Below are 24,346 nucleotides of genomic sequence, written 5' to 3' on the forward strand. Positions count from 1 at the left end.
TACAATTGAGATTCAAGGACAAAACTTTTGTGCCTAGTAACAACCTGCATGTCACATGGGAATTGGAGCTCTTGACTGAGAGAAAGTGTCCATCATGAAGAAGGATCTCTGAGGATAGAATCTGGATTGCATAGAAGGTCTCTCCTGAATGATGGCACTTTTTCCAGCCTGTTGCAATGACAGCGACAGATCGACAGGAGGATCATCAACAAATCACGTCAATATTGTGACAGCCAGCACCACTCCAATGATGGCCGGTCCGATTTAATCTGCAACCGACAAGCTCTCTCGCTCATAACTACTCAGCCTTGAACAGACACAGTGTGCTCAAGATGCGAAACGTTGCCCCTGGATCGACACGTCAGAAGTACCTCTACTCATCCCACGACGCCATCTCAGCCCATGCCTCATGGGGCAAGCGGCGCGGCTTTTCTGCTGCTCCCCTGCCTTCTTCCCAATTGCGCCAGATGCCAGCAAACTCGAACGTCTTTGGAGCAGCGGCAGGCGGAGCATGAGGATAGAACACCATCTCCCATGAGACTTTAGGTAAGCGTTGCCAACACACTTGAATGACTGTTCGTACTTGCCATTCGTCGCTCCTGAGTTCGAAAGTTTCCTCGCTCGCGCGCTTCCGAGGGCAGAATGGCCCAAAGTGGCAGTTGGGTTGGCATTTTTATCGACATACTCGTCGCCATACAACGCGTCAATCTCGCTGCCAGGCTTCAGTTGGCGCGGTCCGGGACTGTCCGTGTCGTCAAGGGGTAGGAACACCACCCTTTGAGCCTCGGAGAGATAGATATCCGAGTAGAAATTGTCAAAGTGATCGCTGCAGAACAACCGGAAAGTCTCGCCAGCGAGTAGTCCGATGGGGATTGTCTTGCGTTTCCTCTCTTCCGCTCCCGTAGCTTCTCCAGCTTCCTTTCCTCGCCAAAAGTCGTAGCTTGTCGCTACTCTGTTCTCGTCGAAGCCGATCTCGAGGAATCGATCTCACTATGACGGGAGATCGTCGCGGTGTCTCTGCACGCGACGAGGCTTGTCAACACGCGAAGCCCGTGCCTGCAGGGACGCCCCCGCTTGGCAGGCTTTGACCATTGTCGATATGATTGAATTGCAATGCTCCTGCTGAAAATATGACGTGATGTGGACAGCTTGCAGAGGCTCCAGTATGATAAGTTGTTAAACTCGCGTTAGTGATGTCCAGGGGTAAAGTAGGAAAGCTTATGTAACGCTGAGATGCAGGGAAGGGAACAGGAGCCGTAGGGAGGAGATTACGTCGTAAGTCGTTGGTAGGAAGGCATGGTTGAAGTTGTGCGAGAATCCGCTTCTCTAATGGAATCACCACGAAGCCGTCTCATGCAAGGCTACGCGTCAGGACAATGCGTCAAGAACTTACGCTCACTATGAAGCACAAGGCATTCCGCGGTCAGGTGGCTCGGCTTAGCTCCACGCTGTGTTTGCGACGAAACCTGCCGGACCTGCGTCCTCTCACACTTCAAGTCGCAATTCAACAGCGAAACTCACCGCCAAAAGGGAGGTCTGAGCTCTCGGCATGGCGAGCTGCCTAACGCAATCACGTTGGATTCATTCCACGCGCGGACAATGTGACTCGCGAGGACGGTCCAAATTTCATCCGAGCCAACTGGCGCCTGGTCGGTAGCTAATTTACGAGACTCGTCGTTCCGAGTATCTGTTCGATTGTAGAATGTGCAGTTCGTCTTCTACATAGCTCGACCAGGCAATGCGGGGAGTCGCACATCTTGCAGGCAGAGCCCGATATTGCTAGCATTACAAACAGTGACACGGTCGGAACACCAGGATTAGCAGGCCGTTGACAGAATTGGGTCGCTTGTTGAATCGCGGAGAACGAAGAGTTCATGCAGAAAGTCGCAGTCATGGCCCAAGAATTCAACTTCAAGCTTGATATCGGGCTCGCTCTCCGCACCTTTCTCTATTCTCAGTTCCTGGACACACCCCCTTATCCGACAAAGTCGTTCTCCGACCAGGTCATCATCGTCACCGGCTCCAATGTTGGTCTGGGATTTGAGGCAGCCCGACACTTCTACCGCCTCAACTGTGCGAAACTCATTCTCGCTGTGCGTACAATCTCCAAGGGCGAGACTGCGAAAGAAGATATTGTCCGAAGTGTGAGACACCGCTCTGATGGTGCAGAAGCGATCGATGTCTGGCCCCTGGACCTTTCGAGCACAGAGAGCACCTTAGCGTTCGCTGATCGCGTGAAGAAAGAACTGCCGCGTGTCGATGCTGTTGTGGAGAATGCCGGCATCAACAATCAAAGCTGGGTGGTCTCCGAAGGGTTCGAGCAAACCATCCAAGTCAATGTCGTCAACACTCTCCTGCTCGGCATGTCGGTGCTGCCCAAGCTGAGAGAGACGAAGCGCCAATTTCCCGACTCCAGCCCTCACTTGGAGATTGTCAGTTCTGAGGCTCACCACTTTACCAGTTTCAAAGAAGTCAATGCCCGAGACATTTACGCCACTCTGAATGACGAGAAGAGTTCCGATATGCTGGCCAGGTGAGTTTCTCAACCGGCGCGAATGTATCACCCTCTTCAGTTGAGCCATCCGGGACCACCCCAGGCTGACACGAGAACGTACAGATACCCAGTCAGCAAGCTCATTGGCATCCTGTTTATCCGTGAACTCGTTCTGCGCCTCCAAGAGCACGACAGATCCAGCACTGTGACGGCGTCGCCGGTTACTATCACCTTGGTCAATCCGGGCTTATGCATGTCTGACTTGGATAGAAATGTGATACTTGCTGGCCGAATCTTGATGTATATCGTGCGCTTGCTGCTTGGAAGATCAACGGAAGTGGGTTCGCGGACGCTGGTATACGGTGCTTGCGCCGGGCCCGACTCTCATGGAGCCTTCATGTCGGATGGGAAAAACCAAGAGGTTGAGAAATGGATCTATTCGGACCTGGGCAAGAAGGCGCAATCCAAGGTGTTTGAGCAGACAATGAAAGTGTTGGAGGCGAGGAGGCCGGGTATCGGCGTGGAAGTCGGGTTGTCAGCCTGATGATGGTCTTGACTCTCAGGACTCGGGAGAAAAGGTATAAATGCTTGTCTATCGAGCAATTCGGGTGGTGGGTTCCTGGAAGCATTCACCCGCACCATCGTCTCTCCCTTTCGAACCGAGATTACCACGTCGCCATCTACTTATGGAATCCACAATGAAGTCCATACTTATAAGGTGAACGGTTCATGATTGGCGGCTGGTCAAAGGATTCTCAGCCTAGACTTGAAAGGCGCCGTAATAACCAATCCGGGACCGAAAGTACGGGGCCATCAGGCGTGCAGCCAAACATATCATGTTACCTTTTTCCACGACCGTACATTTTCCCGTTCACTCATCCCATGTATGACACTATCATGAATCTGGGCCGCTCTTCACCCACCCTACCATTTCACACAATGGTCGTAAGCGCTAACTACACCAGAACTTGGGGGAAACGATACCATTGCCGCTACCTCCAGGAGGATTTAGCCTGGGAGCAGGCTAGCAATAATATGAATCCTGACGCGTCTTTAGCTTGTCGACGGCTGTTCTTGGTGCCACCTCTCCATACAATACTGCCGGCCTTACAGGGTTAACATATTAGAACGATGTTGCTCACTTTCAGCTTCTCTGCGTGGGTTTGCGTGCAAAGAAGAGTTTGGGGACGTGTACACAAGAGAGGAACAGTTGTGTCTAGCAACCATGTCGCGCAGGATCGACAGAATCCCGGAGAATCCTTCTTCGCAGAAGGTCAAACTGGTGGTCGCGAGCTGTAGTCGGTAAGCTCATGTCCTCAATGAAATCAAACCCAACAACTGCAATGTTGTCTCGCTAAAGAGAGTCGACTGGTCCACTAATTCGCCTCCATCTCCAGCACAGCAACGTTGGGCGTCTACCAAGCCCTCAAGACACTCGGCTACAATCCATACCACATGTAGGAAATGGCCGTCTATGGTGGTGACACCCACTGGGAGATCATGATGCAAGGCTTCCGTGCCCAACACGACCGCTGGTCGGGCATCCAGCGCTATACCAAGCGAGAGTTCGACAAGTGGTTCGCCGGGTACGACGCCATCGTGGAAATACCTTCGTATTTTGACACTGCGTGCCTAGAAGCCTACTTGGAGGACCCCGAGGTGAAGTTCATCCTCACAGAGCGCACTCCACAAAGCTGGGCGAGATCGCTCAACGGCTTCGTCGGTAAGATTGTGACCGGCGTAGAGTCACCACCGATGAACATCCTCCGACACTTCAACCGAACGCTGAACTATTTTTGCCTGCTAAACATTGACTGCTACGACTACTGGAGCGATTGCACACGGCTCAAGGACGCCCGAAACCAGGAATATCTGATGAGGAATTACGAGCATTATATCAGAAGCGTAAAGAGGTTGATCCCCTCAGACAGGATCCTCGTAGTGAAGATCGAGGATGGGTTGGGATGGGAACAGATCTGTCCGTTCCTGGGTAAGGAAGTACCCAAGGGAGTCGAGTATCCGAGAGGAGTCGAGCACGAGGATGTCAAGGACAGAGTGCTGCTGCCGTTGCTGAGAAACGCCGCGATGAAGCTAGCGGTGACTGTGATGGTGCCGATTGCGCTTGGAGTAGGGGCGTGGTGGAAGTGGTCTGGGTCAAGTTGAAGAAGGGTGCCCACCTAAGCTGCTGTTCGAGATAGAGCAATCCTATTCATATCATTGAGAGACGTTGTCGGTGCCGTCCACCGTAAATGGTGCCTATCCTACCTAATATTACCCAGCTCGCCAGGTACGTACCCAGTACTTGAGTAGAACACTCGCTGGACTCGGCAGATATTGCCTCGTCAGACTGTTGCCACGTTTTCTTCGGTGGCTCCTTCTCGCACCCCATCCAGAAGAGGGCTAGCGCGGCCTTGGCGCGACTTCAAGTTCTTCGCCTCCCTTGCTTCTTCAAGCTGCACCCTGAACTCAACCACTGCGACTTTTGAATTGCATCGACACCGCCCTCAGGAGGCAGCGCATCATCGGTTGTCGTGCGTGTCCTAATACTCTTACCTTTGGTTCTGCATCCAACATGTCGTGGCGCAGTCAAGGCATCACAGGGTCTAACAACATCCCCCTTGGAACGCGTCGTCGGCTTGGAGGTGAAGGCGATGGTGACTCGCGAAATGATAGCTCTGCGAGCTCTCCAGCCTGGGGTGACTCGAGCAAGCGTGGGCGAAGTCCTCCCAGAGGTACGTCGTTCGACTCTGAGCGCATCCACCTCACTAACAATCCTATAGCTGAACCTACGGCCGACGGCGTCAAGAGGCGTAGAAAGCGCAATCGCTGGGGTGAAGCCGGCGAAAATAAAGCGGCAGGCCTCATGGGCCTTCCAACCATGATCCAGGCGAACATGACAGCAGAACAACTCGAGGCATACGCCCTCCATCTCCGTATCGAAGAGATCAGCCAGAAGCTGCGAATCAACGACGTGGTCCCTGCGGAAGCAGACAGGTGAGTCGTCCCCTCTGTGTTCCACAGATCATTTCTCTACAGAAGCTAACGACTATCAGATCGCCATCGCCGCCACCTCAATATGACAACTTCGGCCGTCGTGTGAACACTCGCGAGTTCCGTTACCGCAAACGGCTGGAAGAAGAGCGACACAAACTGATTGAGAAGGCCATGAAAACCATCCCCAACTACCATCCGCCTTCTGACTACAGGCGGCCTACCAAGACACAGGAAAAGGTCTATGTGCCGGTCAACGATTATCCCGAGATTAACTTCAGTATGCTTACTAACCCTATAACTCTACTACAAACCCCCTTGTTTTGCTCGCTGTTCCACATGCTGTCGTCTGCTCTTCGATATCCAGGAGGTAGACGTAGCATCTTACACTAACCGTTATCTTTTCCATCTGCCTGAGACATACTTTTTTGATTTCGAGAATTTCATACTAACACTTAGCTTCTTTTTTTTGCAAAGTCGGACTACTTATTGGACCTCGTGGCAACACCCTCAAGAAAATGGAATCCGAGTCAGGAGCCAAGATCGCCATTCGAGGCAAAGGCTCTGTGAAAGAAGGCAAAGGCCGATCTGATGCAGCTCATACTAGCAACCAGGAAGAGGATCTACACTGCCTCATCATGGCAGACACCGAAGAGAAAGTCAACAAAGCCAAAGCATTGATTCACAACGTCATCGAAACAGCAGCATCCATCCCCGAAGGTCAAAATGAACTCAAGCGAAACCAGTTGCGCGAACTTGCCGCGCTCAATGGTACCCTCCGTGATGATGAGAACCAAGCATGTCAGAATTGTAAGTATATCACCCGGTGTTTGACCAACTCCTACTGACACATTCAGGCGGGCAAATCGGCCATCGCAAATACGACTGTCCCGAGCAGCGCAACTTCACGGCCAACATCATCTGTCGAGTCTGCGGCAACGCCGGCCACATGGCGAGGGATTGTCCAGACCGACAGCGGGGGGCCGACCCGCGTAACAACATCCCTGGAGGATTCGGCGGGCCACAGCGTCGCCTGGGCGCTGCAGATGCTGTCGACCGAGAGATGGAGGTAAGTTCATTCGCATTTTCCTCTTCACATGATCACACTATCTAACACTCTACAGAATCTCATGCAAGAGCTTTCTGGTAATGCATCTGGGAACGGTCCTGCAGGTCGCATCGAAGCTCCACCTGGCGGCTATGATCAGGGTGAGTCGTACGCGGCTGGCGGCGACTCTCGTCCCTGGGCACGCCAGCCGACTGGTGGTGTTGCTCCTTGGCAGCGGGACCGACAAGACCGACATGAACGAGACTACGCCCCCCGAGATTATGGTCAACGGGATTATGGCGACCGAGACTATAGCCACCGAGACGGCGGCTCGTCACTGCCGCCGTGGGCCCAGAGTCGAGGAGGGGATACACAAGGAGGATACGGTGCCGCACCCACGCAAGCAGCACCCCCATGGCAGCAACCGCAGCAGCAGCAGCAGCAGCAGCCACCTCCGGCACAAAGCTATGGGTATGGCGGGTATCATGGTTACGATGCTCAACCTGCATACGGTGTGCCTCCTCCACCAGCTGCCCCTCCTGGACTGAGCTCTTTCTTGCAGCAGTACAGTGGTACTGCCGCTCCCCCTCCACCACCAGATGCACAAGCCCCCCCTCCGCCGCCGGATCAACCTCCGCCACCGCCAGGCATGCGTGATTACTACCCACCACCGCCGCCTTCGGCATAATATGTTGGATGGTCTATCAGCTTCAACTTCAGAATGTGCCAAATGCTGGGAGGGATTGGAAACAAAAGGGAATTGGGATGGAGACGACTTGAACAGGAATTGGATCCAAAAAAAAAAAACATGGGGAAATTGAATTACTTACATGGTGACCCGGCAAAGGCGAGGTTGTTGTTATTGTGTGTAACCAGATAGGCTTCATTATTAGTGCTTCAGTTTAATCACAATTTGTTTTCTGCTCGAGTCTACTCCGCTGTTGCTCGCTCGATCATTTTTGGCCACTGACAGGCTGCAGCGAGGATTCGATTACGTTCCTCAGTTGGCACAATTGGACCAATCGCCAGGCCCGAAACTGGCATGGACCAACTGCGCTCTTGGCATTAATTGGCCGTCTCGCCGTCTTCAAAGTTCGTTCAAGTCCATCTACAACTCCTTTTCCTCACCACTTCTTGCAGTTCTTCCATTGATCTCTCTTCTGACCTCGGTCTCCCAAGCCAATCTTCGACTCGGTCTATCCCTTGATCCAAAAATACCATAAAAATGCCTCGTTCTCGTGGAGGTGCTTCCCGACCTGCTCCGTCGCGACCGAAAGCTCCGGCTCCAGCTCCTCGGTCTGTAGCGCCACAGCAACAACAGCGTCCTATGTCCACTGCTGCCCCGACCGCACCCGTTCAACAGGTCCCTCCTCCTGTTCAGGCATCGCAAGGTCCCGGCCTCTTCGGCCAGATGGCCAGCACTGCAGCGTGAGTAAATTTTCCCCGGTCTTGGGAATCCGCCACACGTTATGCGCGGTGGAGTCGGATGGATTGCCAGAAAGAAAAAGAAAAAGCGGAAAGCAGATAGAGAGAGATTTTTCCGTCTGTTTATGATTCTGTGACTAATCCGTGCGCGCAAATGTAGTGGCGTCGCAGTTGGATCTTCAATCGGCCATGCCATAGGAGGTCTGTTCAGCGGCGGTGGCTCCTCCTACTCTGCGCCAGCGGAGCAACAACAGCAGCAGCAACCCACCGACGCCTACGGCCGCACCGGCGATGCCATGCCCAACGCCCTGTACAGTCAATCGAACTCGGCCACCGAGGCCACGGGACCCTGTGCCGCTGACATCAAGAGCTTCACCGACTGTATGAACCAGAACCAAGGGAACATGACCATTTGCGGTTGGTACTTGGAACAGCTCAAGGCTTGCCAGCAGGCTGCGAGGCAATATTGAGAATGGCCCTGATGACGTGGTTTGACACTCAAAAAAAAGTGGGAGCATAAACAAGACACACGCAACAGCATTGGGAACTCTGTAAATAGGAACATGGAAGGGCTCTTGAAGAGAGGTCTAACTTTACAAAAGAGAGAGAGAGAGCCAAAAGCGGTCACTTGCATTGGCATACATAGCGTGGAACCTGTTCGATTAGACTGTCTAACGGGGAAGATGTCCAGACTTCCCCCGAAAAAATGATATCAACTTTCTCCACTCAGAAGGACGTCGTGTGCGTTTTGGCCTATGCAGATAGATCCTTCTGCTTCCGCCACGCAGAAACCCGCCCTCGACCCTCGACTCTCGTCCTTGACCGACACGGACTCTCTCCGCCTTCCTCTTTCTCTTACCTTGTCCTGTCCTGTTCTGTCTTGGTCCTGATCCTGAGAAATTTCGCACCGCCTCGGAAAGGGGGTAGAGGGGGGGGGCGGGAGAGAGAGATGAGGGTGAACAGGTAGGTCCGTCCGTGCACAATCCTCGACGGAGAAACACCCCGCCCAGTCGAGCTCGGACATCCTTTCTAGTCCGCTCTCAACCGGCGGGATTGCATCTATGTGCCACCACGCACGAAGGAAGCTAGTGGGAAGACTGGAAATGCAGCATGCAGAATGCAGAAGAGGGTTCGGGGCTGAACCGGGATCTGTCAACCGCCGGCGGCGGCGGCGGAGGACGAGGAGGACGAGGAGGAGGTATTTATATCATCTCGATGGATGATGCATGCTGCGACTTTCTGACTTGGGCTGGCTGGCTGGCTGGCTGGCTGGCGCTTGTACAGGGAGCGCTCACACGCGTGGTTCACCGCGTTCAAATTTCCCAACCTCCAAATCTCCAATCCACGTCCCACGGGGCGCTGCATTGCGTTGGCTCCGGTGCGAGGAAGGGAGCTGAGGTCGAGGTCGAGCTGGAAGCTTGGGGTTGGTGTTCAGTGAATGTCCAAATTTTCTTTCTCTACTCACCCGCGGGCGAACGGCACAGCTTCAGCTCTAACCGACTGACTGACTTCCGGACAGACAGACCGCGGCAAGAGACGTTGGGCTCAGTTGCTGAGAATTTCGAGCCGCTGGCTGGACAGAGAGTGTCTTTCGTCTCGGACATGAGAGATTGGAAATGTCTTTGGTCTCTGGCCCTCCCCAATGTACCTACCGAGTACCCACCTGCCGGTCTAATACCTGCCAAAACTTGCATGAGACAGCCAGGTCGCCAGGCCGCCAGGCCGCCAGGCCGCCGTTGATATTCCGCCCCTGTTCAAGTTTTCTCTGGATATGGTTCTGCACCCGGTCGGCGGCCACAGGATCGCATTGCCATTGTCTTTGCTGTTGCCGTTGTTGGATTGTAATGCGTTGCATTGCATTGTCGGCGAAAGGATGGGGGTGTGTTCTGAAAGAGGAAGAGAAAGAGACGTCTCCCAAGCGCATGCATCATACTAGGTACTATGCCAGCCAAACTCCTTTCTCCCGTGGGGAAACAAGCAAGGTCAATCCCATCATCGTCCGTAACCGGTCCATAGACAAATCCATCTGCCGATGGCGCAGAAGAGCGCGCCTGGTACAGGATGGGTCAGCGAAGGAACTGAGACAGGATTGCCCAACAAGCCCGCTCCACTGCGACAATCACAGCAACAACAGCACGAAGAGCTCTGAGGATTCGGTGAGAAAGGACCGTCATTGGACGACGATGTTGAATTGGGAAAGCCAGCCAGGAAAACTCGGTCAGCAACAGGGTGAGCGAAACCTATCTCTCCTTCCCTCTCGGCTCTGTGGGGTTATTCCAGGTGGTTCTTGAATATGGCCTTCGTTGACAAAAGGACCCGATGGTTGGGGAGGGAGGCGGGTTTTCCAACGGCCGTACTCGGTACCTACAGTACCTCGCTAGGTACCTGCTGCATGTACCCAGTTCTTTGACCCGACAAACGAGCCGAATGCATTTCCCGAACCCACTTGTCCGGTTCGAAGGAGCGAAAAGTCAGCCCTTTGATCTTCAGGTCTTGAACTTTAATCGACCAATTGATCTTCGGGTCCTGGATGCGGTATCATCGGGTGCGTGTGCCCCAGCGACCCAGGCATATAGTAATCAAGTGATGGTCTCAGTTCCGCGCTTGGGGGCCATTTGGAAGTCAGATGAACCTCGGCAGCGTTGGCGGGATGGTATAGCTGTTCGTTCGGTACTGGTAGGGTGAAGTGCTCACCGTTGAAGTGGCGCCGGTCATCATGGCCGCGGGCCTGGGAGCATGCACGGCACCTGAAGTGAGGAGGTTCACAACAGCCGCGAGGGCTCCCGGCCGGGTTTGATAGGTCCAGCGCCAACGTGTTGCTGACCAAAGGAATCGGTGCCTGGTGTGGCCATGTAAGGCATGGGGGGAGGAGCGGTAACAACAGGATGGACGACCCTGCCCGCCTGTTCACATTGCTGAACGAACACGAGGATGTATCCCCACTCAACCCAATATCTCCGGGCCTTGCAGAAATTACAAGGTGAATTTCCTGAAGTGGTGGAGGTGGCGCAGACGGAAAGGGGCTCTCGACCCTTCGTGGTCAGCATGAGTTCCTAAACGAGTACTTGGGTTGGACGTGGGTGGGTGGACAGCTTCTTCGCGTGCTGACAGTCAAGCTTCTTGGACACCACCCTTCCGGCCGGTAGGGCTTTGAGGCTCTGGAAAACATCTGATGCGAGGGGCTAATTATACCTACCCACCGTACCTTGAGGTTGTTTTGAATAAGCAAGGACTTACACACCTGGTTGGTCGGTGGATCTCGTATATCCGAGTGGGTGGTGCGTTGTCGCGTTTGAAAGAGCGGACAAGTCACCAGCACTCTTGGATTTAGTTCGCCCGTCAGCACTCCGTCCGTGAAGCCTGATGGACTGGTGGGAGAGGAGAGGGGTGAATGGGGAGATGGGGAGATGGGGTGGTAAGCTTCTGGGAAGCTTTGCTCACAAAAGAGCAAGAATCGATGGGAAGCAAGGAGAAGCAGCAGCAGCAGCAGCAGCAAAAAGCGGCATGGTTTGATCGGTCCTAGGCGGAGAAAGGATGACTGATAATGTCAGCAGCAGGGCCAGTAGAAGCAGCCGTTTCCCGAGGATGGCAGACAAACACGGCGTTAGGACGGTAAAGCGGTCGATGGTAGTGTTTTCTTAGGCCGTGGTTGGCGGTGGCCCACCGACGCGGTCTTAGGGCTGAGAGCAGACAAAAACAAGACAAGATCGTAGCAGTGGCTCAACGGCCGGAATTTGAGCCGCCTCGCCTCTTCGGCGGAAATGGTTGCTCGCTCGGATATTGTGTGCTTGGGGAGGACAAGAGGAGTCCGTCATCACTCCAAGTTTCCCCCCATGCAACGTCCAAGAACCCAAAAGTTGAGTCAGCCGGTGACCAATGACGACTGCCAGCGGAGCACACGCTCATATTGGTTCCTTGTGTAGTGCACTCGAATGGGATATGGATTTTGCATGGTATGTCGTGGTAGCATCAGTATACAGGTATTACTGCACCCAGCCCGTGGTGGCCAATGTTGGAGGTGGATGCTAGGGGCAATGCTCCTTTCGTGACTCACACTCCCCGGAGAGGCAACATGGCAACATGGCAACATGGCAGCATGGCAAGAAGGTTGTTGCGGTAGATTGTCAGACTCGCTTTGTTCTTGGGTTGTTCTCAAAAGGGCGCGCATCCTCGTGTGTGTGTGTGTGTCTGTGTGTTGTGTGAGGTAGAGGTCGATAGGTATGTGGCGAGAATACCGAGTCAGTCAGCAACACAAGAAAATAGGGGGTCCAACACAGCCATCAGGCAGGACAGGTACATAGGACAAGATTGGACAAGATTGAATATCTAGGCAGACGATTAAGAAATTTCCCCGCAACGTGTAAGAGCTCGAGTTCTTTGGTTCCGTCGAGAGTTGCAGCAGTACCCAGTAGGCGAGCACGAATACCGACTCCTAGCGCCGTTAATCTCTTTCTGGTATGTAATTGGGACTGGAATCAGATAGCGGATTTGTCGACACACCTGCTTCTAAGAATAAGCACAGCCCCCTTGGCGCTTGCAAAAGTACAGACGATCGACGAGTACTCGGTAGTGACACAGCCTCTGCTAGCCGTCACGCACCATCATCAGCCCGCTCTTCGAGAAGGTTGCCGCATTGAGTAAGCCCACGCAGCCTCCGAATTTCCCAAGCAACTAGCAGATAGTGCTGTAACCCACAATCTGTCACTGACTGGCATACATACCAAAAGCCCGCCAAGGGCCTAAGACACCAGCCCTTCCCGTACCGAGTCCGTCATTCCCACAACAGGCCAAAAGTGCGAATGGAAAATGTGCTGATATAAAAAAAAACCAAAAAAAAAAAAAATTACAAATTCTCGTGTCGTTGACTCACCGCATATCTGAGGAAATCGAATTCACATGGGAGGGACGCTGACAAGGGGGTTTCCGTATCTGGTATGCGGTCGATGAGTAGGCCATCCTTGGCCATCCCAATCTAGATGAGTGATGCCTGAGTCCTTGTCGCCCGTGCCTCAGGCAGCCGTCAATCTGATTCGTCGCCCTTGATCAGAATTTCTTCGCATTCGATCAGGGGAAAGAAACAACGCGCACGGAAATTGGTCGTCCCTGTCCTTTCCGGAGACTTGAAACGTCCCCCGCGAACATGGTCACGAGTGCCCAGTTCTGAAAGCACGAAGAGCACTCGGAAGGTTCTTTCAACTTCGGAAGCGCGCATATTGTCTCTTCCCGCTCTTCCGTTTCTTCGCGGTCACGAGGCTGAAGCCGGGGTTGAAATATGAGTCGTCACAAGGTGGGGAGGAGTTGGGGGCAAAGGGACACAGGGATCTTTGGTGCTGCAGTGGGTTGGGATTCCAGGGTGCACAAATCGGCCGAAGTCGGTGCATTATGCACAGTCGCCCATCGCACGAGAAAACACGGAGAGAGAGGAAGCGCGGGGAGGCGCCATGGAGATTGCGAAAGACCGAGAGCGCGAGAAGAGACGAAGAATCTCGGACGAACAATTCCTCCTGCGGCTGCTGTTTGCAGAGTGCCAAAGCCAAGCTGGCATAACGTCAAGGCCAAACCACTTCAGGCACTAGCTTCAGCATAACCTGGTTGCGGCTCGTCATCACATTTTATGCCCGACGACGCTTTCGGACCCGGCGTGAAAATTGCTGCAATCTGTCCAAGTCAGCATTGTGTCCGAGGTCTTGACCGGAAATTTCAATGCACCGTCCCTTGTCTCCCCCCCCGGTGAGCTCTTCAAACCGCCAAGTATGTAGTCAAAGCAGCGCGATCAGCTTTCCCCCTTCAAGCAAGTGTCCATTTAGGGTAATCAGGCAACAAGACAACCAACAACTGGTGACACTTCGCATATTGTTCCGAATACGGCGAATACGGCCCCCAAGAATCGTGGCTTGACAACCACAACACCACCCGCTTTTGTATGCGAATGCGAGCACCCAATACGCAAGCCAGGTTATCACAGACATGGAATTGCGACAATCAAGGCGCCCATGGGGCAGCGTGGCTGGGTCTCTCCATCTTTTCTCGATCAGGCAGAATTAACCCAGAAACACGAGACACGAATTCGATGCTGTTGTGCGTAGCTAACAAGATCTCTGCATCACAGGCAGCCAGCAATCTTAATGTTTTTTTGCAGCTCAGCCCACGGTAAGGCGACGACGAATGCGAAACAGCCCACACGACAAGTCTGCATTCGAGAAGCTACGGGGTCTGTATGTCAAAGGTTATCATGAGATATTCGGCCAGTGCGACTAGCTGTTGAGACGAAGCCCGAGGAATACGATGGCCAGGTCTTCGGGGACATGTTGTGGCTTGAACAGCCTCCCCGCAACACAGTTCGGTGACAGTACTTGTACTGGTCGGAGAATGAGGTGTCAAGGTGTCTACGAGTTATAGGCGGGGTTTGACTGTTTGAGAGCCCAAGCGAGGGGCATTGGGCGACCTGAAACAGAGTTCCCTAGGCGTCTCGAGCTACCCCTCAAGCCCTCAGCACGCCCTTCAGGTCCATCAGCCAGCCCCCGTCAGGACAATCCCACCGTTTCTGATTCCAGGCATTGATAACGACAGGTCCTCCTGTTACATGTCCTTCACCTATCCTCTAGGGCTTCCAGGGCCGACGGCCCTTCCACCAATGCCGACGCGAATCACCTGTTTGACACGGGGAACTGGCACAACACTTTCCTCTAATGCATTCCCCCTTCGAAGGAGAGCTGGTTGAACCCCGAAAGCACCAAAGAAATTTGGATGAATTAGGAAAGGGTTCTGGGGAGCTGGCTTTCCCAGAGGACAGGTGATTGCACCAAATGATCGATCAGGTCTGAGGAATCCTCATGCTGCTATGAAATTTGACCTCTGTGGCTTGCCCGTTCGGATCATAAGAGCCAGGTCGTCATGGTTCAGGTCATGGTGTTTAGCAACGAAAGGTGGGATTTGAGATACGATTTGGGTAGGCGCAGGGGTGCAATACGCACCAGAGTCAAGAGAACAGCTGGATTACGAGAGGCAGAGTCCAGAACCACGGTTGACCGCCAGGTTGTTACAGGTATGTAGACATGAAGCCGTCAGCCAAGGCGAATGTTACAACGCACCGGCTTACCAAGACACTGGCCAAGGACGGTCAACCATTGGATGGTTGGTGGAACAGAGCAAACTGGGCATTTCTCAGCAAGCCCTCAGCAGTGGTCCTTGGAGATGCAGTCCAAGAGCGTCGCCCACGTCTAACCGCTTGTCGCCTTGTTCCCCCATCTGATCAAATCACGGAGGGAGGACCGCGGAAAATGTAAGAGTAATCGGGAAACTCTCCCAGTCAACATGCTCTGACCCAGGTAGGGTACCGGAATTGATCAATGCCAAAAGTTCAGTCAGGAAATAAGCCATAATCTTGCCAAAATATCACGGCTATTGATGGAGATTAGACCAATAGAGACGAAACACACAGCAAAGCAACGAGAAGGGGGATGCCGTAAGAAAGGGCGGGCGTGAGATCAGCCCGAAACAGGCCAGAAAACGAGGAATGACGGTCAACGGTCGAGATGGAGGGCTCGAGCACAATACTCAACTCGGAGCTGATTGCGACCCAGGAGCCGGGAGCAGGGCAACGAGGGCCAACAAACCGTCCGAGCATCAGGCAGACAAATAGGCGAAACGGCCGAGCCTGCGAGCCTGAGGCAAGCACGTAACTCAGTGATTAGTGCATAACGGATAATGACATGCTGCTTTCAGATTTCTCAGCCTGCAGCCCCATGAGCCCTTCGTCCCTAGGAGGCAAGAGTCACTGGCACAGTCAACTCGGAGAGAACGTAACACCGCCCTCGGGTTTAGTCTTGGGTCCTCACAGCCCTGAACTCCACCCGTGACCAGGGTACCCTGGCACCCCTGGCTCCCACCCTGGCCCTGGCCCTGGTTCATGGTGGAGTTCGGCCTTTACGCATGCTCGACCCTCGCACTCGTTTCTTACTCAGGCACCTTCAATAATCCTAACGTTAACGGGCCCGCCATCCATCGCTTTCTTACCAACCTGTCAGTTTACAAAAGAACTCGTCCACCCTCCCCTCCAACCAGCCTCCTTTCTTCTCTCCATCATCAACATTACCAACCAACAACAACGATAACATTGATGAACATCGAGCACTGAAGAGTGACAAACAGTTCGAGTGGAAAAAGACTGGACCACACCAACCAACCTACACCACGAACTATTCCCATTCAGTACCCACACCAGTGACTCAGAAAGCAATCCCGTCAACAACAAGCAAAATGCCTTCCTCAGTAACTTTCTCCGCTTCCGCAGCGCACACCAAATCTGCCAGCCAATCCATCTACAGCCGCCCCCCCCAGAAGAAGCAGAAAATGAGCATCACCCAGACCTACTTCCTCGCCCACAGTGCTCGCGGCAAGCTCTCTCGCGAGGCTGCCCGACCTGACCACGACCTCCGCCTGTTGGTGGGACACGCCAACATGCTCGACTCTCTGATGCTCGATTTGGCAAACGCCGAGCAGGAGCAGGAGCGGTGGTTCAACAACATCGTCAACGGATCGCAAGCACAGGAGGAGGAGAAGGAGGAAGAAGAGGAGAGACATCGACATGTCGAGACCATTGTGGAGGAGCCCGAGGCCGACTGGGAACCTGAAGACGCCGCCAGCTCTGAAGAAGAATCCGAGGACGAGACCGAGCAGAAGCCCGACACCCAGGTCACCGCCATTGAAGTCGACTCGGATATGGAAGATGACGAAGACGAGGAGAACGAGGAACTGACCCTCGTGCGAACTGCCTCCAGGCACTCACCTCCCGAGCTCAGCCTGGACACCGACTCGGACTCGGAAGACGAACAGATGCCGCCCTCACCACCCGCCACCACCATCCAAGTCTTGAGCGAGAAGCAGAGACAAGCCATCGCCACGACTTCATTCTACGACGCAAAAGACAACGCCTCGTTATCACCCGAAGAGTCGGAAGCGTTTGAAGAAGAAGGCTTCTACCTCCCTTCAAGGCAACAGCCAACCATAATCGCTGCCTACTGAGCAGGTTGATTGACCGCCCTTAAAACGACTCTCTGTGATACCCCAGCGTTCTAGCAATCTCGGCATCTCACGGCATCTTGACGTCTTTTTAACGAGCATGGTGTTATTGGAAATCTATGCTTTCTGGATTCTTCAACAGTTGAATCAAAATGTATTCAAACGGAAATTTGGGCCAGTCTAGGGAGGAACAGGAGCAGCGAGTTTAGGGGGATTCGAGATTGAGGATGGGGGAATTCCACAGCCTCATTGCCGACCCAGTAGTCGTGGCATCTGTGCCAGCATGGGAAAGCGATGTCAGGATTGGAAGAGCTCATTCTCGACACCGACCCCTCTGCAAACAACCTTGTCTCTGGTTTCTCAACATGACTCTACTCTATGTACAACGGCAGATAGTTCTCCCTCGATACTAGCATCGGAGGTTGAGACAGCTGACACAAAATGATAACCCATGAAAAACAAAATCCTGATGTTTTCTTTTCTGTTCATTCCTGCACATTCTCGACCACAGCACAGCCTGTACAACATTGCCTTGTATGATCTCCGATCTCTCCCAGCCATTTGATAAGGATGCCTTTCTATCGCTCATTCGCTGTTGGGTAAGAGCCGAGCTGGGGATGGCGTGGAGTTGGGAAAAGTCGCCGAATCCAGCTGATGATCTTCCATCCACTCGGAATCGGATTTGTCTTCCCTCCATTTCCTTTTATTTTTTTCGCGCGAATTTGCGGAGACCAGGGCAGACCTTGATCCTTTGCGGCCGAAAGCATCCGTGGCCTTATCCCAATTAGTACTAATCGCTCATTGTGTATTACTTGGTAGGTCGCCCAAATACGCCTATGCTTTGTCTCTCTCGTGTCAGTTCTCGGCCCCGGGGTGGTCAGCGGAGAGGCCGAAATCAAATAAAAAAGACAATTCCATCAATCAATCATGATCATACGGGTCAAATCAAATCAGAAAGTCAAGTTTGCCTAGTCCCTTAGGCCAAGGTCTCTTTTTGAGTCACTCGTCTCTTTGTTCGCTTGGCTCTGATGGTCGTTTGATGGTCGTTTAGTCCTTTGTGTCCTGTGCATCGTCGCGGGAGCACTTGTTCGTCCCGAGTACAAAGAGCAAAGACCCACGGACGAAAACTCTCACCACCACTTGACTGCCTCACTTCCTCATTTCCATTAGCTCTACGAATAGTTCCGAGTCCCTTTCTTCCGCTTCCTGTGCCCTTATCGAAAAAATTCATGGTGGTTCTTCTCACCCCCAAAGCAATTTTTAATCCAAAATTCATTTTTCATCTTGAATTTCTAACCATCCATTCCCATGGCCAATGAGAACCTATCACTCCCGTAAGCAAGAATCGAATAGAATCATATCAACGGTAAGGCCACAACGCAGAGAGGAGCGCAGGTGTGTCTCGGGCCTGATTGACTTGGCCTGCCTTCACCCAGGCTTGTCTTCTATTGCCTGAGGAATAAATCCCGAACAGGAGGAAGAGGGCCCTCGTGAAAGTGTCGACGGATGCTTTTGTCGGCCAGCAGTCAGTCGGCTTACTCGATCTTGATGCCGCCCTTTATTTTTTTGGCCACCGTGTTGCCAACTTCCCACCATCCGGGTTTCAACTGCGAAAGCGTTTCCGCTGCTACGGTGGTCAGTTCCCGGGGCGATGCTGTTGGTGTTTTTTTGGTAAGCTGCAGAGACGACGCGACGAACTTTCTGCGATTCACCTCCATCAGACTATCAGGTGCTTCAAGGTCCCTGGTATTCCGCTCGGTCAGAAAAGGTCTGCTTGAACCATTCCCCCTCCCCCCCCTTCCTTCTTCCTATGTGATCATGAGTCTTGCGGGCCGGACGCGGTATACTTTCCACATCTCTAGGGAGGTCAGTGGACCTGTTGATCAGGCGCGCTTACACTTGCATCAACTGTGTCTTCGGTATGTCATGTCCCGGCTTTCGTTCAAGGTGGGAAGTTTGGCTCGTTTCTCGTTCCCAACTGGGCCAATGCACAGAGGAGGAGGACCCAGACAGTTGGATCACCTTATCAGTGCCCCAGACCATGTGTTGATATTCAGGCCCAAGTTGGAGAGGGCGGTGGGAGGCCCAAGAGACTTGTTGGGGTCCAAAAATGGGATTTGCTCTCACCGTTTCTCTCCCATTTGGAAGCCTGATCCTGCTCATACTGGAGAACCATGACCCTGTTTCGTTTGGTATACCCGTTTCTGTATCCAACCCTACATCTCAGGCATCAAGCCTCGCCAAGCTTGCTGTTGTCTGACAGGTGTTTCAAATTTTCAGCATCACTTGGTACTCTCATCGTCCTCATGCTCCTTGTACGAAGTTTAGAAGTGATCGGTGAGCTCAGCCACCATCTGCTCTGATCGGCTGAGTTGCCTTCGTCCTGGTAGTTGTACAAGGACTCCCTTGTCTCACTCCTCTTTTTTGTTCATGGCGGCGTCTAAGATCTGCCGACTGCCCACTACCTACATAGGCATTGGCGTGTTGGTTGAGTATGCTGACTGATGCACAGTTGCCGCTTGCACAATTGCATAATTTACTTCACTCGGTGTGGAAATCTCATGCCAGCGCCAGTTGATGCACCTAACGGTCCAAGGGCGGGCACCACCATTACCATCCCCCTCGTCGCCTGCATTCCTCTCCTCCTTCATTTGACATGGCTTGCCTTTTTCGCGAAACCAGAGCAGAATGATGCTGCACAACCCGAGAGCGCGGCAGGCCGGCGCTTCGGAAGAGCGGATCCTCTTGCTTCCAGACTGGGGGTGATCACGGGATAATGAGATCTAGTGGATACCGGAAGGTGGATGGGGGCCACCGCAAATCGCTGTGCCCTTAGCGAGCGAAGCCAACAGCTACTTGGTACACAATACGAGGTTGGCCCGGCCGTTGTATCAGCCAAAGGCTTCTCACGTGGCCCCTGGATTTGCTGCTGCCAGCACAGCCGGTCGCTCCTCCAATCACTGCTGCGCACAAAGGTCAACCAACCTGAAACCATTGAACCCGTGACCGCTGTTTCGACGACCCTCCTTGCAATGTGTTTGATAACGTGGCCTGCATCTTTCATGCAGTCGCTTCTGTAAGATGTCGCTCCTTTGCCATTTCGACGGGTCACAACTCCGACTTTGCCTGCCAAACAGTGTGTCACAGATACAGCGCATTGCCTCGCCCAACCGTCAAATCGTGCAGGGCAGCTGCTTGTCAAGTTTGCGCACATGGGGCTTGAGTCAGCATGCACCAGGTCTTCAAAGATCTGAGCTGGTCTTTGAGGTCTACACCATCTGCCTAGATAGGCAACCACGATACCGTCGTCCTCCTAACCGCGAAACGGTAAACCGTGCAAGGATGTGACTGCAAGCTGCGTGCTATGTTGTAATGAGGTGGATGACACAGCTTGTTTGATTCTGGGGAAGGCCTATCAACAACCTGGTGTGCGAGACACCCGCTGCAAAAAGGTGGCTGCCGGCGACGTTTGAGGTGCTTTCCCTGATGCACCCGTTGGAATATTTGCCACGGTTGAATACTGGGTACATGCTTCGTGGTTTGGACCAGCCCGACTACGTGGGACCTGATTCGAAGAGTCCAGTTCCATTTTATCCACCAGCACGAATCATCTATCTACCTGTGCTATCTGAGTGCTAACCATTCCTTTTCCGTTGGGCTTTCCAGAAACATTCGAAATTGGCTGAGTGAGCTACTTTGTCATCCAGTTACACACACGGGGCATATTGAAGCGACCCCTTGATTGGTCAAGCAGTTTCCTATAACGGAATATACTGTCTCGTCAGCACTGCAAGTCCGCCAAAATTTTCAAAGGATTTGAGCAAGTGGGACGACCATGCCATCCTGGTTTTGGGCGGCAGCTCTCTTCGCATGCAAGCTCCCTAGCTCCTCGCTGCCTTGGTGACCAGGTTGGACAACCCATCTCGTTACCGCTAGGGAGCCTGCCATTGTTACACTGGGTCAACTGGGACCAGCAAGGCTGGAGGCTCCACTCAGAACACGACATTTGTGCTACACAAACTCCCGCTCAAGAAGGTGGATCAATAAGGTGAAGAGTGACCGGTTCCTTCTGGCCCTCTGCCCCTCTTTTTGAAAAGATTTTTCATTCCTTCGTCTCATCCGCTATGGATTCAGATATACGAGGCTACAACGCTAACTGGCGTCTTGCCTACTATGCCGTCACCGCCAGCCTTGTGATAAAGCAGTGATGGAGATATTTGTGTCGTGGTGGCGTCTGAACGGTGTGCTTGTTGACATCGCTGGCGCTCTGTCACCCTCAATCCTGTATGTAACATACAAGGCTGGCATGCTAATGTATCTGCAACAACAGCGAGACTAACTCACCACCAAGGCTATGGTATTGACCGAAGCAGAAAAGCAGGGACGAGCTACAGCAACAGCCTGAATCCCAAGAAATCACCCCGACAAGGCGAAATTTTACGGCAATGCAAGAGAAGGTCCGATGGAAGCTGTGGAGCTTTCCACGATGGTTACTTTGACGGGGCCAAGCTCTCTACAGATTGCTGCCCTTCCATCTTCCTCCACCCTGCACGACATAGCCTGCCAGATTACTCTGCAGAGGATTCAAATGAAGCTGCGGGACTTCTTCGAAAGGGTCACGATCCGTCCTGAACCCTCGTCACCCTACCCTGTCCCTGCCATTCTCTCTTCTCCAGTCGGAAGGGATCTTTTACTCCCCTAGAGCATACAATGCACGAATATAAGCAAAGACAACCCTCTATCGAGCCCCATCGTCGCATAGACAATGCAGGAGACGCAAGCTAGCAAGCAAGCAAGCCAGCTTCGAAGCTATCGATCTCTGCTTGTCGACGAGGACCTTTTTAGACCCCAGCATCCTCCGGCACCCTCTTGATGATAACAATGACCAGGGTGCCTTGCGGTGCCGAAGATTCTCCCAGCTCGCTGGTCGCGGTAGCGACGACCCGCAAAGCTTATCGTCGAAGGGCTGAGGGACAAGGAGAAGATGACGCAAGGAACGAACAAGCAAGCAGGTGAGCAAAGGATGGGATGTAGGCGTGGGAGAGTCCACACCACATACCCTTGTGGCGGAGCACTCGAGATGGCCCCGGCCGGGGCGGACATGTCGTAGGAACGAACCCAAGGCAGAGCCCAAAAAGGGCGCAAATGATCGGCCCAAACGCATAATGACCATGTGCATACTGTATTCCAGGTAGGTATGTCAAAGTATGTATATTCGTTCGCTTTGGTGTTTAGGCTACGCTGGCCAGGCACAATTTCCCTTCAGCAGTCGTGTTAGTAGCCTGACAGGTAACAACCCACACTATCCAATGCCATTGCCATGGCATGACCGTTCTCCTTGTCTTTGCACCTATCTATGTCTCCGTCCTACTACTTCTCCTACTACTACTACTACTACTCCTACTACTTCTTGGCATCGTCCTGCATGCCCTGGACGATCCAGGCACTCGACTTCTTGGCATACTCATCCATGGTCTTCTGGTCCTTGAGGCGGTCCTTGATGGTGAGCGGCTTGGGGACGTCGCAGCCTCGCTTGACGGCGGGACGGGCGGATAGCATGGCCTCCCAGCGCTTGAGGGCGGGGAACTCGTCCATGTCGACGCCGGCCCAGGCGGCCCACATGACCCAGGCGACGGTGGTGATGTCGGCGACCGAGATGTGGTCGCCGACGATGAAGCCCGAGCGCGACGCCGCCAGGTGCTTGTCCAGCACGCCGTACAGCCGCCGCGTCTCGTTGACGTACCGCTTCATCCCGTACTCGATCTTCTCGGGCGCGTACCTTTGTGCCGGGCGAGGAGTGTTAGTAAGTTCGTTCCGCCATACTCTTTTTTTTTTTTTTTTTTTTTTCGGGACCATCGTACTCGTCATCACCATGCTCGGGATCGGGGTGGGAATCGGGGTCGTCGTTGTTCCCCAGGCCAGGGAGTGCTCAAAAACCCCCCCAATAGAAATTCGTCTTCATCTCACTACTCACCTTACAAAGTGGTTGGCTTGGCCCTGCATAGGCCCCAGGCCGGCGTTCTGGAAAAACGTCCAGTTGACCATCTCGTAGTACTCGCGGGTGCCGCGGGGGAAGCTGATCCTGTGGTGTTCCTGGTCGTACTCGTCGACCAGGTACTGGAAGATGCCGCCGGACTCGAACAGGCGGATGGGCTGGCCATCGCGAAAGGTGTCGGTCAGCGCGGGGATGCGGCCGTTCGGGTTGATCTCCAGGAACCAGGGCTCCTTCTGGCGGTTCGTCGAGATGTCGAGGTGCTCTACTTTGTACGGCAGGCCCATCTCCTCCAGCGCGATCGAGATCTTGATGCCGTTCGGCGTCGAGTCGGTGTAGAGGGTGATGTTGGGCTGCTTGGAGTCGGTCATGACGCCGGAGTTATTGGTGGTAGTGGTGGTGGTGATGGTAGCAGCGGCGGTGGTAATATGTTGGGACTTGTTGCTGAAGGCGATGGCTCATTTCCCACCTCGAGATGGCAACCACCTACCTACATACCTTTTATCCCGGCGCTTCGATGACACAATAATGGCCATTGGCCTGACATTACTATAAGAGCGCGCTATACGCGATACGTAAACCCCACCATAATAAGAGCCTCGGATGATTATTCAATCATTCCGTCACCACTTGCCCCTCGCTGTCCCCCACGGCACCAACACAAACAGTGCTCTCTCCATATCCCTCCGTAGTAATCTGGTGTTGTCATTCGGTCTTCTGCCCGGTGCCCAGATGATTGGACTTCTGGGTCAAGCCTTGGATCGAATTGAACGCCTGACCGCAGATGAATGTGAAAGGGAGCGATGGTCGTAAGTGCGCCAAATGGTAACGATGGACCCAGCAGACCGGCCATGGAAAAGTGGTCTGGGCCATCAACATTTGCAATCCTCTGGCCCAGCGGAAGCTGGGAGTGCTCCGCATTCCGCGAATCATCTCTTTCAGCGGCAAAAGTACTCTTGCGACTCGAGACTGCGACATACTCATCCTTTACCGACCATACCACGCTTAATTCTTTTCCATCGGAATGCATTGCGGCTTTGGTGAGTGAATGCGCAGAGGTCGACTGTGCTCAGAGATGAAGCAGATACATATCAGATGCCTCTGCCGGTCTGACTATCTCCCCGCGTTTGATGCAGATTCACCTGGAAAGAGGAGGACGATGCCGCTGCGAAGTCGCCAGCGGCGGGGCGAGATGAGCAAGCAGTCGTGGTAGCACGAGGTTGGTGACAGGTGGCGCCCACCGGTCCATTGGGAAGGGGAAAGACGCGGCAGTGTTGAGTCTATTCAACTGTGTCCGCGACAAATCCCCGATGTTGTTGCTCTTATTATTAGGGGGGCAGTTGGCTTAGCACCAGTCTTGCCGATTCCAGCCAGC

The 24,346-nt window shown here is 53.4% G+C and overlaps 6 protein-coding genes across 6 annotated transcripts; 5 read left to right on the forward strand and 1 right to left on the reverse strand.

Moving 5' to 3' along the window:
* Positions 1 to 1,892: 1,892 nt before the first annotated feature.
* Positions 1,893 to 3,038, forward strand: A1O5_12003 (uncharacterized protein; the record flags this gene model as incomplete). Its single annotated transcript, XM_007752572.1, has 2 exons — positions 1,893 to 2,533; positions 2,618 to 3,038. 2 exons carry the CDS (start codon positions 1,893 to 1,895, stop codon positions 3,036 to 3,038), a joined length of 1,062 nt encoding a protein of 353 aa, XP_007750762.1.
* A 920-nt stretch (positions 3,039 to 3,958) lies between these two features.
* A1O5_12004 (uncharacterized protein) lies at positions 3,959 to 4,657 on the forward strand (the record flags this gene model as incomplete). The annotated part of the gene is made up of 1 exon (XM_007752573.1): positions 3,959 to 4,657. One exon carries the CDS (start codon positions 3,959 to 3,961, stop codon positions 4,655 to 4,657), a length of 699 nt encoding a protein of 232 aa, XP_007750763.1.
* A 409-nt stretch (positions 4,658 to 5,066) lies between these two features.
* On the forward strand, positions 5,067 to 7,221 carry A1O5_12005 (branchpoint-bridging protein; the record flags this gene model as incomplete). Its single annotated transcript, XM_007752574.1, has 6 exons — positions 5,067 to 5,226; positions 5,275 to 5,488; positions 5,548 to 5,765; positions 5,963 to 6,295; positions 6,343 to 6,554; positions 6,610 to 7,221. The coding sequence occupies 6 exons, from the start codon at positions 5,067 to 5,069 to the stop codon at positions 7,219 to 7,221; spliced, it is 1,749 nt and encodes a 582-aa protein (XP_007750764.1).
* Positions 7,222 to 7,758: 537 nt separating this feature from the next.
* On the forward strand, positions 7,759 to 8,428 carry A1O5_12006 (uncharacterized protein; the record flags this gene model as incomplete). The annotated part of the gene is made up of 2 exons (XM_007752575.1): positions 7,759 to 7,961; positions 8,119 to 8,428. The coding sequence occupies 2 exons, from the start codon at positions 7,759 to 7,761 to the stop codon at positions 8,426 to 8,428; spliced, it is 513 nt and encodes a 170-aa protein (XP_007750765.1).
* Positions 8,429 to 16,217: 7,789 nt separating this feature from the next.
* A1O5_12007 (uncharacterized protein) lies at positions 16,218 to 16,982 on the forward strand (the record flags this gene model as incomplete). The annotated part of the gene is made up of 1 exon (XM_007752576.1): positions 16,218 to 16,982. One exon carries the CDS (start codon positions 16,218 to 16,220, stop codon positions 16,980 to 16,982), a length of 765 nt encoding a protein of 254 aa, XP_007750766.1.
* A 5,400-nt stretch (positions 16,983 to 22,382) lies between these two features.
* A1O5_12008 (glutathione S-transferase) lies at positions 22,383 to 23,342 on the reverse strand (the record flags this gene model as incomplete). Its single annotated transcript, XM_007752577.1, has 2 exons — positions 22,383 to 22,758; positions 22,954 to 23,342. The coding sequence occupies 2 exons, from the start codon at positions 23,340 to 23,342 to the stop codon at positions 22,383 to 22,385; spliced, it is 765 nt and encodes a 254-aa protein (XP_007750767.1).
* Positions 23,343 to 24,346: the final 1,004 nt, after the last annotated feature.

This window comes from Cladophialophora psammophila (genome assembly GCF_000585535.1).
Source record: "Cladophialophora psammophila CBS 110553 chromosome Unknown aczJe-supercont1.30, whole genome shotgun sequence".
Taxonomy (NCBI): Eukaryota; Fungi; Ascomycota; class Eurotiomycetes; order Chaetothyriales; family Herpotrichiellaceae; genus Cladophialophora; species Cladophialophora psammophila.